This window comes from Molossus molossus, unplaced genomic scaffold (assembly GCF_014108415.1).
Source record: "Molossus molossus isolate mMolMol1 unplaced genomic scaffold, mMolMol1.p scaffold_m16_p_1, whole genome shotgun sequence".
NCBI classification, from domain to species: domain Eukaryota; kingdom Metazoa; phylum Chordata; class Mammalia; order Chiroptera; family Molossidae; genus Molossus; species Molossus molossus.
The window spans coordinates 193,593,882-193,607,625 of NW_023425344.1; the positions used below are offsets into that span (position 1 = coordinate 193,593,882).

Sequence of the window (13,744 nt, forward strand, 5' to 3'; positions counted from 1 at the left end):
TTTTTTTTTGCTAAAACCCTCCCCTCCCCCGGCCACCCCCAGAGCCTGCCTGTTCTCTATGAGTCTGTCTCTATTATGCTTGGTAGTTCAGCCAAACCCATTTTGAGTAGGTCTATTTTCTTCCTCAGAGTGACAGGCATGCATATTTACATTTAAATGAACTGCCAAGCATGTAAAAGGCTGGGAAATATGTTAAGAAAACCACATATTCTATTATAAAGAATATTTAATTTAGTCTTTCTAGGAGTATCTTCACTTCTAGAATATAGTCAATATACTTCAGGCAACAGGTATGAAAACCAGACCCCTCACTTAATGTAAATTATTTAAATTATCATCAGGACTTAATAATTTGGTAAGTAAATATTACTTTTTAAAAAAATCCTCACCCGAGGATATTTTTTCAAATATCTTCAGATAAAGTGTGTGTGGGGGGCATTGATGTGAGAGAGATACATTGATTGGCTGCCTCCTGCACAATCCAACCAGGACCAGGGACGAACCACAACTGCAGTGTGTGCCCTTGGCTGGAATCAAACCTTCGACTCTTTGGTCCGTGGGCCAACGCTCTAACCACTGAACCAAACTGAAAGAAATCACCCTTATTCCTAGTTTAACCACAGCTATAAAACATAACTGAGTAATCACTGGAAGTTTCTTTTCTAGAGAAACAGACTGATCTCTGAGAAAAGAGTTATAGGTCTCCCATCACCAAGCCTACCAGTGAACAGCCCCACACAATTGGCCTCCAGATCACTTCATAGTGACTCATTCCTAAATACAGACAGACAGAAAGGTTCACCAGACTCCTGTAGAAAAATGTTCAATAACAACAAGAAGCAAACAGCAATAGCAATAAAGTGGCCTTCAGGAACCAGAGACAATGTAGGACCCATATCAAAACAAAACAAATAAAACATTCTCAGACAAAGAAAAGATTGTATTTATTCAATACATTTGTAAATACTACTAGCAAACTCTGTCTAGAACAGTTTAGTTTTAGGGTTTCAGTTAGCTGCGCATCCTGTAATACCTGTAGTGAATTGTTTGAACACTCTTAGATTTTATACATACCAAGTAGATTTTGGCAAACTATTTTCAATACAGACTAGAACTACTAAATGAAATTCCTATTAACTATGTAATGAATGTTCCAGCATGCACCCCAATAAATGGCATATTTTAATGTTGCAGAGAAGATACCAGCAATGAAAAAAAAGACTATATTTATAAAATAAGAATAAAATAGGAAATCATCACAAAACAAGATAAAACTTCAGAAAGTAAAATAACCAAAATTTTAAAATTAAAGAAGAGAAACTCAAGGGAAATCTTCCAGAAAGTAGAATAAGGAAGCAAAGAGACAGAAAAGAGAAGAGAAGAGTTAAGTTATAATATCAATCCAAGAGGCACAAACTTTGGCTAGTAAGAATTCTGGGAAGAGCCCTGCTGGTGTGGCTCAGTGGCTGAGCATCCACCCATGCACGAAGAGTTCGCAGGTTCCATTCCCGGTCAGGGCACATGCCAGGGTTTCAGGCTCGATCCCCAGTAGGCAGCCAATCAATGTTTCTCTCTCATTGATGTTTCTCTCTCTATCTCCTTCTCATTTTCTCTCTCTCTCTAACAATCAATAAAAACACATTAAAAAAAAAGAATTCTAGAAAGAGAGAATGGAAAAAGACAGGAAGGAAATCTTCAAAGAAATAACACCTGATTTAAAAAACAGGCATATGTATTTTCTTGTTAAAAATTATATAGGCAGCCACATTTCTCAGACCGTAGGTGCTTACCTGCCTGAAGTAAGTATATGTATATTATTATATATTATACATTATTGTTCTTTGGTTGCTTCTTTTAATGGCTCATGCTGTCTTGTCATCTAAATTATAAACTTGTCAATGCCAGGAATAATATTTGCCCCTTACAGCAGGCACATATTCTATTTCTGATAAATACTTGTTAAACTCATTTGCTTTGAAGATGACTTGAGTTTCCATTAAGCTCTGTGACTGTTTCAGAGGGTTCAGTCTTTCAACCTCGGTACAAAAGGTAAAGGTCATTCTTAGCTAAAGCAGTTGCTTGAGACTCCAGGAACAACTCTGAGAATCCAGCTCTTACATCAAGTCTGGAATGAAGTCATTTTATTAAACAATGATAAATTTAAAGCTAGTCAAATGGCCTTTGTTTAAATATCCTTAAAAGTTTTGGCCCATTCAGTCTTCTCTTTAGAAAACTTAGTCTGAACCTCTATCCAGACACATAGTTCTACAGTACCAGTTAGTGGAATATGTAGGCTATGAATCAGACTCCACTGTGGAAACTAATCCTTGAGTCACGATCATAATATTCCACTGGCATCACCCCGAGGACAAGATATTCATTTAAGAGTGCCACTCTTTCGTGCAAAGCATGAAGCATCAAGTAGCTCCCACTCATCATGACAGTCATCACTTAAATATCCCAGTTTGGTTATCTGTTTGTGCCAGGCTGTCTGGTTACCCTCGTCTCTCAGGATTCTCCAGTCACCTCTACCCCATTCCAAAGGATCCCTTGGCTTCATTCATTAATATAATAAATATTTATTGAGTGTCTATTTTGAGCTAGGCACTGTTCTAGGTCCTGGGGATGTACCAGTGAATAAGGCAAAAAGCCCCTGATTTAGGGAATTACATTTTAGTAATTTAGAGCCCAGAAAAGATTACTCATTTGCTCAATCCCTTGTCTAGAATTCTTTTTTGATCAATTCTAGAACATTTACATTTGCCTGCCTGCTTGCTTGCCTGTTTCCATCTCCCCATCTTTAACATTTTTCTTGCTATGCTTCTTTTCTTTTTTTTTTTTTTTTTAACCTGAAATTATATATGTATTTCCACTTACTTTTAAAGATAGAATGGGAGGGAGAGAGAAACATCGATGTGAGAGAGACACATCAACTGGGGCCAGCAACTGAACCTGCCCTTGACTAGGAACTGAGCCCAAGACCCTGTGGTCCGCGGGTCAATGCTCTAACTGCTGTGCCAAACTGGCAAGGGCTACCTGAAATATTTAATACCTTATGAGGCTCCCTGAGATTAGGCTAAGCCATTCAGCAGTCACAAAGACTACAAAAACCCAGCCATCAATAAGGTATCTTAAACTACTCAAATGGAAGGATAGCTCCTAAGATTTTCATATACTGATTTATACTATAGAAGTAATGTATAATTTTAAGAAGCACCAAAATTATACATAAAGGATTTTTAACCTTTCTCCTTAGAAAGCCATCAAAAGGACAGTTCATAACTCGTCACTGATTATACATGATGTTTGAATTCATTACACAAGCCAATGTAGAACTAAACATTCTCAGTAGTACCCTATCTGAAACTACTAGAGGGAAGTATACTGAAAAGACTGAAAATGTTCACAAAGAGGAAGATAGAAGATATTGCTCGAATAAGCAAAAATAATGAAGAAAAATATAACATTTCAAATGTATATTTTTCAAATCTCATGCTGAGAGGAGACAAAATTAATATAGGCAACAATTATAAAAGCAACATAAACCAGGAAAATAGCCACGGTGAATTCCAGAGATTTCTTGAAGTAGACTACATGCCTTAAAGACCAATATTTTTCAGTCCTTCAATGAAACTAAAATGTAATCCTGGAACATTTAATAGTCAGAATTTTGGAAGAGTTATATTAAAGTTCTTTTATGAGGCAGGTAGGCAACCTTGCTCGTGAATTTTTCTTGGTCTGAACGATCTCTTCTGTATTACACGGTCTCAATCAATAACTAGTCTAAATGCCTAAATGGATTTCAATCTCTTAGCAAATTATTTGGCTCTGGCCACAGTATACCTATGGCTCTTCTTTATGTAAAAGCAGGAGAGGGACTCATTGGATATTTCAACTATGAACTATATTACTGTTCTCATCAAAGAATGATCTGAAGCCTTGCTTCTCAAAGTGTGTCTGGGGAAATGGTAGCATCGGTACGACTTGGGCGCTTGTTAGGAAAGTGGATCCCTCAGGCCCCACACAGACCCACTGAACCAGAAACTGCGTTTAACAACTGACGACTTAAGCCATCCTCTAACCACAATCCTTAAAGCATTAGAAGGCAATGCCTACCAACAAAAATTTGAGAGGAGAAGAAAAGAAAAAAAGGAAGAAGTCCTAGATAATATTATTTTAGCTATACTAGAAAATGTGACCCTCTCAGCTTTTGTACAGGGAACTAAAGAGAGCAATTCTGTTAAAAAGATTTCTTTACGTAATGAACAACTGAATTTAAAGACACTGTCTGCACCTGGCCAGTGTGGCTCAGTGGTTGAGTGTCGACCCATGCACCCAGAGATCGCTGGTTCGATTCCCGATCAGGGCACATGCCCAAGTTGTGGGCCAAATCCCCAGTGTGGGGCATGCAGGAGGCAGCCAATCAATGTTCTCTCCCATTGATGTTTCTAGCTCTCTCTCCCTTCCTCTCTAAAAATCAATAAAGGAAAAAAATAAATAAATAAGGACACCGTCTGCTGCACTACCAATATCCTTGATATAAATTTTTTGCTGCTTGGTAACATTTATTTCTGTTAAGGTAAGCATAAAATATTTCAATGTTATAGTTTTGTAATACATCTAAGTCAAGAGAAGGCCTGATATTGGCCCCCTCCCACATCCTCCCTGCTGCCACCGCCCAGATACCCTAGAGCCTAGAGACATCATGGATCCTTCTGGTCAAGGTGTTCTATGTTGTGACTTGCCATGAATTGAGCTACAAGGTACGTAGACATGCTACTGCTTGCCCTTCCAAGTTCTCAGAGCTGCTCTAGAAACATCTAAGCAGTTTATTTAAAGCACAGTGAAAGTAAAATTGCTTTTCAACAATTGCTTCCATTTGTTGAGTCTTCCCCAGAAGAGCTCACTGAATCAGGATAGATCGGTTCATCCTTTGAAAGGCTTTCTATATAAATCTCTAAGTGTCTGTCTTCCTCTGACCATAGTCTTCTAATCTCACACATGGGCAAACAAGGAAGACTGAATCACACACTTGAGCAATACTTCAGGTATTTCCTGGATATGTTGACAACATCATTGATTCACTTTCTCTGCACTCATTCGCTCCTTCTGCTAACCACCCTCCTGACCTCAACACATTGGCTGGCCACACCCAGGGACTCTGAGTGCCAAGCCCCTTCTGCTTAAATAGGTTCCTGGTCCTGGCTTCTCCTGGTCTATCTTTTTCCACTGTCGATCATCATGTTGAGGGTGAGGCCCCACAAAGTTAGCACTTGGTGGGCTCCATATCCTGGAAGAAGCCAGTGACACTGAGACAGAGGAGCCTATTCTCCAAGTAGTTTCTAGGAATAGATCTTAAACTCTGACTTGTGTTCTACATGTAAGCTCTGTTTTTGTTTTGTCTTATTTTTGGTGATGGGGAGGAGACTGAGAAAGAGTAATGCTGTTCAAATTGAGTTGTGACTATTCATAGACAGTCTCAAGTTTTCACTTCTAATTTTGTTTCTTTCATTTCATATTGCTGAATCTCCATTTTGGTGTTTACCATATATGCTCACTTATTCCATAGTTCTAAGATGAAAGAACAGAGAGGTACAGCCTTTTCCCCCAGAAAATAGGCTGCAATGTTCTTGTGGACAAACAATATGTTTAATGCATCTTATATCCACCTAATACTGTGTCTTCTATATAGGAGCCACTACATATATGCCTTCCCTACACTATCTCATGCCTGTTTTATGACATTTAGCAAGTGATCTTCGCTTGCTATTTTGCCTCCTTACCTGTTTCATTCTTATTTCAACCAGGCTTTTCTATTGTGTTCCCAAGAATACTCTTGGTAATGTCCCCCAAGAACCTCCTAAATGTCACATTCGATGGATATGTAAGTTCTGTGGCTGTGTGCTGCCCACCTTGAATTTTTCCTTCCCTTGATGTCCATGCCTCCATGCTCTTCTGGGCTCTCTGCCCCTCTGGTGGTTCTTTCTTAGTCTCCTCTTGATCTCTTCTTCCACTGTCTCCCTAAAGTTGGTGGTCCCAGAATTCTGATTTACTCCCACCCATCCCCAATCCCTGTCTCTCTTTCATGCTTTTCACTTCATCCTTACCTAAGGCGTCCACTATATTCATGACTCCCAAGCTCCATTTCCAGCTGTCACATTGCCCTGAGCCCCGGTCCTGGATCTGCACCTGCCCTCCGGGACAGTACTGCCAGGGCAGCTTCCAGTGTGGACACTTAATAATGCATGATTTCTTCTTCACTCCTCCAATCTGGCCCCTTCTCCTGAATTCCCTGTCTCAGGTCGTGACATCACCATTCACCCAAAAAATCTAAGTAAATAGAAATATGATTCATGTATAACCCACGGTGTCACAAAAAGTATTATTTAAAAACACAAAAATGAGCACATCACACTTGCAAGTAAAGACTTCCGTTGCCTAACTATCTTTTGTTAGCGGGACACACTTTACTTTCTCTTCAGCATGAGGGACCACACCCAATGGGGCTCCAACCCACTTCTAGTTCATCATCTCCTCCCATACCCCTGCACTCCCTATGCTGGACTCACACTGAACCCTTTACAGTGTGTCTTTCACACAACCAGCCTTGCATGTGTGACTGCTTCTGTCTACACCAGTGATTTTCACCCGGCGCGCCACAGGGATTTTTAAAATATGCCATACCTGACTATTTGGTCAAGGGCACTGACCCCTTTCCCTTTACATTGTCAAATTTTTAAAAAATGACAACAGCCAACACAACAATAGCTGTCTGGTATAAATTAATCAAAATTATATATATATTTTTTGTCAGATCGGCAAAAGTTACAATGTATTTTATGGTGTGCCACAGAATATTAGTAATTACTCTATGTGTGCCGTGAGATAAAAAAGGTTGAAAATCACTGGCCCAGAGCAAGGATTCTCAACAGGGGGTAAGTGTGCCCCTAGGAGACATTTGGCAATGACTGGAGACATTTTTGACTGTGCCAACTAGGGTGCTACTGGCATCCAGTGGGTCGAGGCCAGAGATGCTGCTAAACATCCTATCGGGCACAGAGCAGCCCCACGCAAAGAAGTATCCAGCCCTAATGTCAATAATGCTGAGACTGAGAATCACTGCCCTAGAAGGCCTTGATTTCTCTGCCTGGTGAATTCCAACTCACCTATAAGACTCAGCTCAAATGTCACCTCCTCCGTGAAGCCTTCCTCTACCAACCAGGTCCTCTTCTCCAGACAAATACAGTCACATCTTTCTTACATTCGCATCCACACTGAAAATCTGTTTACCAGTGTGTCTCTATTACTAGAATGAGAGCTCCCCAAAGAGAGACTGCAACTGCACTTTATTATCTTTTATTCCCAGTGCTTGGGTCGGTGTCTGGCATAGAGTAGGGACTCAAGTGTGTGCTAGATGAATAAATTAAAGAAGACACATTCACAGAGAAAATCAAAGTATTTCTGAAGCAAACAATTCTACTCCCTGACACACTCTGAAATTAATATAGTTCCTTAGTTCTAAGAAATAAACATGTTCAAGCATACATTTTACACTAAATTTCTAAAACTGCTCACTAACATTGTTGCATCACAGCTTGAGAGTCAATATTTATCAACTATATTGGTTTTTATAGGAAAGATTATGTGTTGTTCAAAATAAATTTAACCATATGTCTCTAAATATGCTGCTAAAGTTAATAAAATAAGGACGGAGAAAATAATGGAACAATAATTATATATTTAAGGTATTTATTTTAGTAAGAACAACTAAAGTATTGAAACGTATAATCTTGAGATTAGTGTTAAAGACTTTTGAAATAACTAAGACATCATTTTTTTTTTGGAAGCTGTACTATACTAAGCTTAAGCAATTTACCTACCTAGGACTAAGTAACAGAAAATAAACAAAAAGTTTTATAACAAAAAGTAAAAAATATAAAGCCAAACTTTCTGATAAAAACATGCATATATGTGAAAAATGGAAGAAATGTATATGCTTGGGCAAAATGCTAAAGTGTTTTAAATAATAGGGTGATGAAAACTCTGAGCATCCTCACAACACAGGAGAGTTAGAAAACAACAGATAGAGAAAAATAAAATAATCATAAAGTAAACTCACTATTACACAGATTTTAGAAATACGAATAATAATTTTTGTACCGGAATAAAAACTACCTTAGCTCCTTAACTTATTCCTTGATAGACCTGACAAAATATTACATACCATGTTAAAACATCAAATACCTACTTTCAGATCAAAAGTCATTAGCCAGCCTTTACAAAAGTAATTTGGATTTCAAAAGCAGATGTAGTAAAAATATGTCCGTTATTGTTACAGTCTTTGATAGCAAATAAAGAAAAGAAATACTACCATGCAGACCGCAAGGCTCATTTTCATTCTAAGTTGTAAACACAGAACAGAGCCCTGTCGTAGATGCAGGTAAAAGTTCTCACTGGATTAAAAAAATTAGCCATTAATGAGCTGTTGATTACAGAGAGCTAGAAACTGGATACTATGCTGCTGGAGACGACCACGTAAGAAAAACAAGGCGGTTCTCTCGGTCCTTTAGAAACAAGGGTCCCTGGCCGAAGCAGAGCTATAATTTCACGGCTGCTCGGTACAGATAGCTGACATTACTAAATGCTACTCTAATATCAACTTGTTAAATGTGAGTCCAGACTCAGCATATCAGAACACTAACCCAGACTAACTGGAGTCATGGGAAATATTTTGGGAGCTGTTTATTTATAAATGAGTTACAATATACCACTATAATTAGATTAATATATAATTATTGATAAACACAGGATTATTTCTAAAACCCCATTATTGTTGCTACTGCTATGTTTAGGAAAAAAACAACATTCATATTTTCCTCTTAAAACAAGCCCTTGACTTACCATTAATATCACTTATATCAATTTTGATCTAGTATATGTTGAATTTAATAGTCACCATATATTGTTTGTACTTTTATAAAGAGTTGTTTAATAAACATTAAAACAGGGAACAATTTAAAGCACACCAGAAAATTACACACTTTGAACTATTTTATAATCCAATAATCCACCCCAAAAAATAGAATCTGCACAAAGCTAGGCATTTGGCCGTCACAAGAAAATATTTGTAAGCTTACCTAAGTTAAATAAAACCAATAAAAGTGCATATTTTTAGCCATGCAAATAGCATTTAGTCACACTTTATTAAAAAACACTTAAAAATACTATTTTCAAAAGCATAAACAACAACAAACTATACTATTACCACAAAATCAACTATTTTCAGAATATTTCTATAAGTATTTCTAGGTTAATTATTCCTTGCAGATTAATTATTTCATGAAAAATAAAATAAATTTACAAGGTATATGTAAATTTAATTAGCAAACTATATGTTTCTTCATAGTATAACTTGGTTGCTTTCTTTTAGGGGAAAAAACAGTTAAATAGATTATAATTTCCTAGAAGCTGGTTTTTAAACAGTTTTGTAAATAGAATTAATAATTTTAAAACATAAATCAGAATATAAAATCTGATCTTTTTCATCTTCAGGAAAGTAGTTGCTTATATTAACATCTAGGCATTATATTTACCAAATTTCAAAAGAAAGAAAACAAACTAGCAATTACTGGATATTGTATCTATTTTAAATTACCTATCCAGAAGTTTTATTAAAATCTTTAATATAGATATTGAGTGTTATATAAACACAGATAAACTGATAAGTTCCCTCCACCCAAACTATTTTGTACTATCATCTAGAATTGGTTTATTCAGATTTTTTTTTTTAATTTCCTGGTATTAAAAATATTTTAATATTCTGGAAAGACCTTCCAAATACAAAAAATTTTAATCTATTTAATATACTTTGGAAAGGCCACATTACATAAGGAAATGTTTCTATTAAGATTCATTCGAGTTAAATTACTAATAGAATAAAGTAAAATGATCAAAATAACAACTTAATAAGGTAACTAGAAAATTAGGGGAAATACCTAGCAATTGAAACCAAATTCAAAAATATAAAATTTAAAATTTAGTATTGTTGAAAGAGTAAGTTATAATCTAGAAGGCAGTCTTAACTGGTAGCTAAAGAAAAATAGGGTGGAAACAAAATTCCTGTGGTCAAGGCTATATACAAATGAAAATGCCATTTATTTTTCCTCTGCTTTAAACATGCAACATAATTGTTTTTAACAATGATCTAACAAATTCATGTATTTTAGAAAAACATTTTTCTCTATGTTCATTTCTAACAAGATTTTCACATTTTTAGGTTTTTTTTATTGTTTAATATTTTAAATAAGCACTCTACATTTTACTTTATTTCACAATGATTAAGGAGGGAGAGTACTAAATGAGCACTTTTGAAAGTTGGAATAAAAAATGAAGTTAGACATTAAAATACTATGCCACTTGAGAGGAGGGAAAAATAAATATACCAAGGTAAAGTGTTATAAAATAAACTATTATTTAAAGCTTGTTTTTAGGCTACAGAAATGTTTTATGGCTAAAATCACTTTGGAAAATTTTTTTAATGACTATTTTCTACATTGGTAAAATAGAGTGAAAAATTATTTGGGGTTCTTCAGATTTACAAATATAGAATTCATTGCTACAAAAATATTTGCTAGCTAAGGACCAGGAAAGTATATAAAGCTGCTAAGTTATAATAAATTTTAACTGAATATTTCATAAAGCTATTCTATATAAATCAACATTTAGCATGACCAAAGGAAACTTACCTTACAAGAATGCTTAGAAGATTTAGATAGTTCATTTGTGAAATCTTTGTTGCTGTCTTTTGGTAAATTATCAACTTTACCTTCATTTCCAGATGCAAACTTTATGAGTAACTGAGATGGTCCCCCTTTAGAACAATTGTGCTTAAGGCTGGATAAACAGGAAACATTTGGATAAGTTCCTCCTAATGAAATACTTCTGTGTAAAATAGCATGGTTTTTGTTTATCTGTAAATTTGGTCTTTCCAACTGTCCACTGGCATTTATTTGATAATCTACATTTTGGGAAGATGGTAAACATGCAGATGTCCTATGCATAAGCTTAACATCCTCTGAATCAGAATGAAGCTTAATTTCTGACATTTCTGGTTTACAATTACCACTTGATGCTTCACTATCTAGTGTGGTTGCTTTTTGCTGGGTGAAATGCACTGAAACACAAGAATATCCTTCAGATGACTTTTCAAAGACAGTCTTATTTGGAGTATTATTTGCAATGACAATCTTCTTTTGTGATGAGCCCTTCCCATGAAGTGGTCGTATGTCTCTAACTTCTCCAGGAGTACAGATTGTTTTAGACAACCGAAGTCCATTGACAGCTGTTGAAAGAAATCCCTTAGCACTAGTACCATCTTCATTGTGGGCAATTTCACCAGGAGAAATAATGAACTGGTGTGAGGTCTGATAGGATCCTTTGCTTGGAAGAGTACCTGCACTTGTTGGAGAAGTTGGTGGGGTATTTGAAGGACTCCTAGGAAAAATGACTAAGGATGAACAACGTTTTAGTGGAATTTTCGAGTTCCCGCTCACTGGCAATTTCATAATCTCTAGTCCATGTTCCAAGTCATCCTGGACAAAAGGAATTGTACTTCTTGAAAAAATTTCGCATGGAGTAGTATTCCTCTTTGGCACACTTCTATTGGAGGTGCTGTCAGAAGATAAATTTCCACCAAAAAATGTCTCATCAGTTGCTGGAAAAGTATAACCACTGCTGTCACTGATGATACTGTTGGTATATGAACCTCCACTTGTGATACTTGTGCAGGACTCATAATCACTGCCGCTGCTGTTGTAAGACCCAGTCTCGCTGGTCGAAAAGTTACTAAGGCTGCCACTGCAAACAGCAGAACTGCTTAAAAGGTTATCATCACTCACAGCATTCAGTTCATTATCAACCACAGCACTGCTGTAAATGCTGTCCTTCAAGACACAGGTAAATGAAGCATCCTCACCATCAGCTAAGACACTGCTAGACTGAAGACATTTACTGTACCTTGTTGGCTGCAGTGAAATCTGTAGACAGCTGCTCTTTTTATTAACATTTTCAGGTGAAGGAGCAGATGATCTCTCCTGAGACTTAACGTTTTCCTTGATTAACGGAGCTAGTGCAGTCTGTCTGGGAGTCAGCTTCATTTGTACAACGTTAGATGTTGAAATCCGTGTTGGTCTTTTGAAACACATGGGAGCATTGCTATCCAAATCATCCTCGGAGCTTTCTGACAAAGGATAAGTATTGCTTCTTCTGGCTGCAAAGTGCAATCGTAAGCTTTGTGCCATTTGTTCTCATTTCCAAACATGTTAAGGGCTGAAAGTCATAACAAAGATCTCTGTCGGTAGACAGGCTAGAAGCAGCTGCACTGCGTCGAAAGAAAAAATCATTTGTGGTGCCTGAAAGAGCTCTTAAGTAGTAGTTTTTATCCTAAGTAAAACATTAGATACTAGATATCACAGAAAGAAAAGGACGACCATTCCTGAGACTGACGCTTCCAAAATGTCTTGAATTGCTTGTAGTCAAAATGCCTTCACTTACAAAGCACTTGATTTCCAGCGACCTTTAAGCTGAGCTCAGCTGCAGCACACTGCCTCCAACACTGCCAACCTTGTTTCAATTATACCTTCTCCAATTTGCATGAATGAGTAACACAAGAACAACAATCTTCTAGCATTTCAAGTTGAAACAGTATTTTTTCACTCCAGCTCTATTAAATGAACATTTAACTATGTGAATCACAGTGCCTATACTTTCTCCAGCAGAGTTTGGCCACTAATATTTTTACCCATAGGGATAGAATTACAGGAAGTTGGTAGGAATGAAACCCCATGTAATTGAGTATCAAATCGAGGATTGAATTTCCAAATAGTAGCCATACTAGGAATCTAGTCAAGTTAGTTAATGTAGAAAGGAATTGAGACTGTTATATTTTTCAAGATAAGTTCAAATAGTTATACAATTTGGAAATACCAAAACTGTGGGGTGAATTAAAAATTTAGCATTACATCAAACAGATAACGTTTTAGCTTCCAAAACACTTCTTATACAAAGTGAAACTTAAGGATAGAAATATAAAATTTGCCTAGTAATACTATTGCAAAAATTGAGCATATGGCTAAGAGAAAAAAGTTTAAGAGAAGCTGTCACCAAGCATTTTCTCCTGTAATTTTGGGGTCTATTCCAGCCAAGTAGTACAGTGTTTAAATGATGCCATTTATATTTTGACTATTAAAACTCTGCCAAGAAATCGCATAAGCAAACATTCCATTAAAAATATATGCAGATTAGACAGAAAACTATACCCCAATATAGTTTGAGCACACAAGATATTTTATTCCACTGTCTCTGCAATTTATTCACTTACGAGTGTTTTGGTAAGTAAAGAAGTCTAAAAAGAATTTAACACATCAAATAAACATATTTCAATGCCAATTCTGTTCTGAAAAACTCTAAGAGCTCTTTGCTGGCCCCTACTGGTGCACTGAAACAATCCATTTAGCTGTTTGATATCTATAAAGAAATACACACCATGCTGCATATTTCTTTGTATAAACAAAGTACATACTTGTTTACATTTTTGAGTACTAGCACTACCCTCGAGGTAGAATTACTACTGCTGATAAAGCTCTCATAGTAGAGAACAGTAGACTATTTGTCCTCTTAGGGGTTGTGATTTTGTACATATATTTTTTTCTGCTTTGTATTTATTTAACCTTTACTTTATTTTCAG

At 36.4% G+C, this 13,744-nt stretch overlaps 1 protein-coding gene across 15 annotated transcripts in view; it reads right to left on the minus strand.

Moving 5' to 3' along the window:
* Positions 1-13,744, minus strand: part of NEDD4 (NEDD4 E3 ubiquitin protein ligase) — a 126,218-nt gene that overhangs the window by 63,170 nt on the left and 49,304 nt on the right. For 3 of the 15 annotated variants that reach the window (XM_036262930.1, XM_036262921.1, XM_036262939.1), the window contains exon 1: positions 10,746-12,847. The exons of 11 other annotated variants lie outside the window; for them this stretch is intronic. In XM_036262930.1, the coding sequence (XP_036118823.1) occupies positions 10,746-12,299 (1,554 nt within the window). In that variant the 5' untranslated portion in view covers positions 12,300-12,847. Of the gene's footprint in view, positions 1-10,745; positions 12,848-13,744 lie in introns of those variants that run through there. One more of the 15 variants, XM_036262948.1, reaches the window with a different exon arrangement.